Raw genomic sequence first — 1,987 nt, 5'->3', positions numbered from 1 at the left:
CTTCCACACCCTGTAAAGCCATAAACAAGAACAGCTTTGACTTGGTAACTGCCTAATCCTTTATCCTAAATGCAAACTAGCCCTTCTGCCCTCCTCGCCTACTCTACAGGCAGCTCTGCTCCACAGCCACCTTTTAATTTAACAGCAAATACCTCACAGTTTGAAGTTTAAGCAGCAAAGGAAGGCACAACAGCGTTAAGAGTAATACCAAATAACAGTGCTTTATTCTTTTTTAAAAAGTCAACCCAAAACTTTATTTAGTAAAAAACTTTCAGAAGACAAAATTAGTCTGTTTAAAGTATTACATTGACAACATACTCATTAAAGACAATTCCCGTTCTCCTAAGGTGTAACCCCGTTTCATACTGCACCCTTTATTCATTGCTTTCATCCTTACAGAGAGGCTGTAAAGCTCTTCTTCTGCAACGCCATCAAAAAAGAAGTCCTCATTGAAGATGGGATTTCTGCTTCTCTTTATAACAGTGCTTCTCTGCTTCTGTGTTTTCCCTGGCACCAGGGAAAAGGTGATACAGCAGTTTATGGTTTTGGCCTCTACAGAGTCATCATATAAACCCTCTGCACTGATCAGGCGGATCCGCAGCCTTTCATTTTCTGAGCAGTATTCAGCCGACAGCCTCAGCATGCCACCCTTGTCCATTACAACAGTGTTCTCTCCCACTAATCTCTCCCGGTTACAGGTCAGGTCCAGGGGAAAGATGGGAGAACAGGACATGCTAAAGCTCCGCGTGGCAAGCAGCCCCTCCGAGGCTCGCCTGATGGCACTTGGGCTGTTATCAGTGGAGCTGCTCTCCTCTGTAGAGAGAGAATTGTTCCTGGCCATGCTGGATTTGCTCTTTGCTTTCAGTGCTCGGCAGAGAAATCCCTCCTGACTTTGTGTTTTGATCAGGGAGCAGGATCTGGGAGGTGATCTGCTGAGAAGCGGAGAACTGAAAGGAGAGGAATCGCTGGAGGAGGCAGTATCGCTGTCACAGGCACCTTGCTTGTGCCAAGAGAGATGCCTGGGAGGCAGCCTCACTGAAGCAAAGCTGATAGCAATGGGATTAGACGTACTCCCTTTGCCGCTGAACGTGTTAGCTCTGGATCGAGACAGCATCAGGCTGGGCGGAGTGCCACGTGGGTCACCATGGAAGATGGACTCCTTTCTCCTGGTGTGCGGACTCTCCAGCAAAGTGCAGAAGCCATAGGAAGTGGAGGCTCTAGGGAAGTGAGGCAGGGAGAGCGCTGCTTGGGACTGTGGGTCCGAGTTGGTGCTTTCTTCCTCCAGGTCTGGGATCTCTTCAGCACTTTCCACCTGAATGAGATGTGGCAAAGAAGAGCTGGGGCTGTCGTCAGAAGAATTGAGATCTGCATCCTCTGAACTGTGGTCCTGGTGGGAGCCAGTGCCCTTAACAGAGCCAGAGCTGGTCAGCCTGGGTGGAATGCAGAATTCAGGGATTCTGTCAGGGGTGAGCACATTGGGAAAAGCAGCAGCCCCCAGTCGGACTTTTTCAGGCAGATTTTGGCCAGGTGGCAGTCCCAGGAAGGAGGAGCTAGGGAGGATTCCATTTTCATGTGATGCTCTGACCTTTTCCAAGAACCACATCACTGTAGCTGCGCAGAAGGTCCTCCAAGGGGAAAAGCTTGAAGTGCAAATCCACCTGCAGACACACAGAGATTCAGAAGTACATGAACATCCTTCTTGGACACACTGCAGCCCATCAAGGTGCAGAGGCATCAAGGCAGGATCATCACAAGCCTGGTCAATCCGCGGGTTCAAAACAGCCTCCACCCCGCACACTTTTTAGCCAAGTCAAATGGATTTTGCCACAGAAACTGAACTAAACCTCTGAAGAAGTAAGACAGTATTGAGTCAACCTGGGGAAGACGTCCCTCTGAAAAACCCCGTGCTATTTCTCCCTTCGCAGAGGACGTACCTTGTCAAGTGCAAACCCCTTTCTTTCGTTCTTTCCAGCAGCCCTCGCTCGCT

The 1,987-nt window shown here is 49.4% G+C and overlaps 1 protein-coding gene across 1 annotated transcript; it reads right to left on the bottom strand.

Moving 5' to 3' along the window:
- Positions 1 to 254: 254 nt before the first annotated feature.
- On the bottom strand, positions 255 to 1,981 carry LOC104130866 (C2 calcium-dependent domain-containing protein 4C). Its single transcript, XM_009643956.2, has 2 exons — positions 1,935 to 1,981; positions 255 to 1,658 (listed from the first exon to the last, which is right to left on the bottom strand). Exon 2 carries the CDS (start codon positions 1,601 to 1,603, stop codon positions 302 to 304), a length of 1,302 nt encoding a protein of 433 aa, XP_009642251.1. The 5' UTR covers positions 1,604 to 1,658; positions 1,935 to 1,981; the 3' UTR covers positions 255 to 301.
- Positions 1,982 to 1,987: the final 6 nt, after the last annotated feature.

The sequence above is a fragment of the Egretta garzetta genome, unplaced genomic scaffold (genome assembly GCF_000687185.1).
Source record: "Egretta garzetta isolate BGI_Z169 unplaced genomic scaffold, ASM68718v1 scaffold287, whole genome shotgun sequence".
NCBI classification, from domain to species: Eukaryota; Metazoa; Chordata; class Aves; order Pelecaniformes; family Ardeidae; genus Egretta; species Egretta garzetta.
This window is presented reverse-complemented; position numbering and strand designations above follow the sequence as displayed.

What these genes read in the sequence shown, in the direction of transcription:
- LOC104130866 (XM_009643956.2), bottom strand. Translation starts at nt 1,603, where the DNA reads ATGTGGTTCTTGGAAAAGGTCAGAGCATCACATGAAAATGGAATCCTC.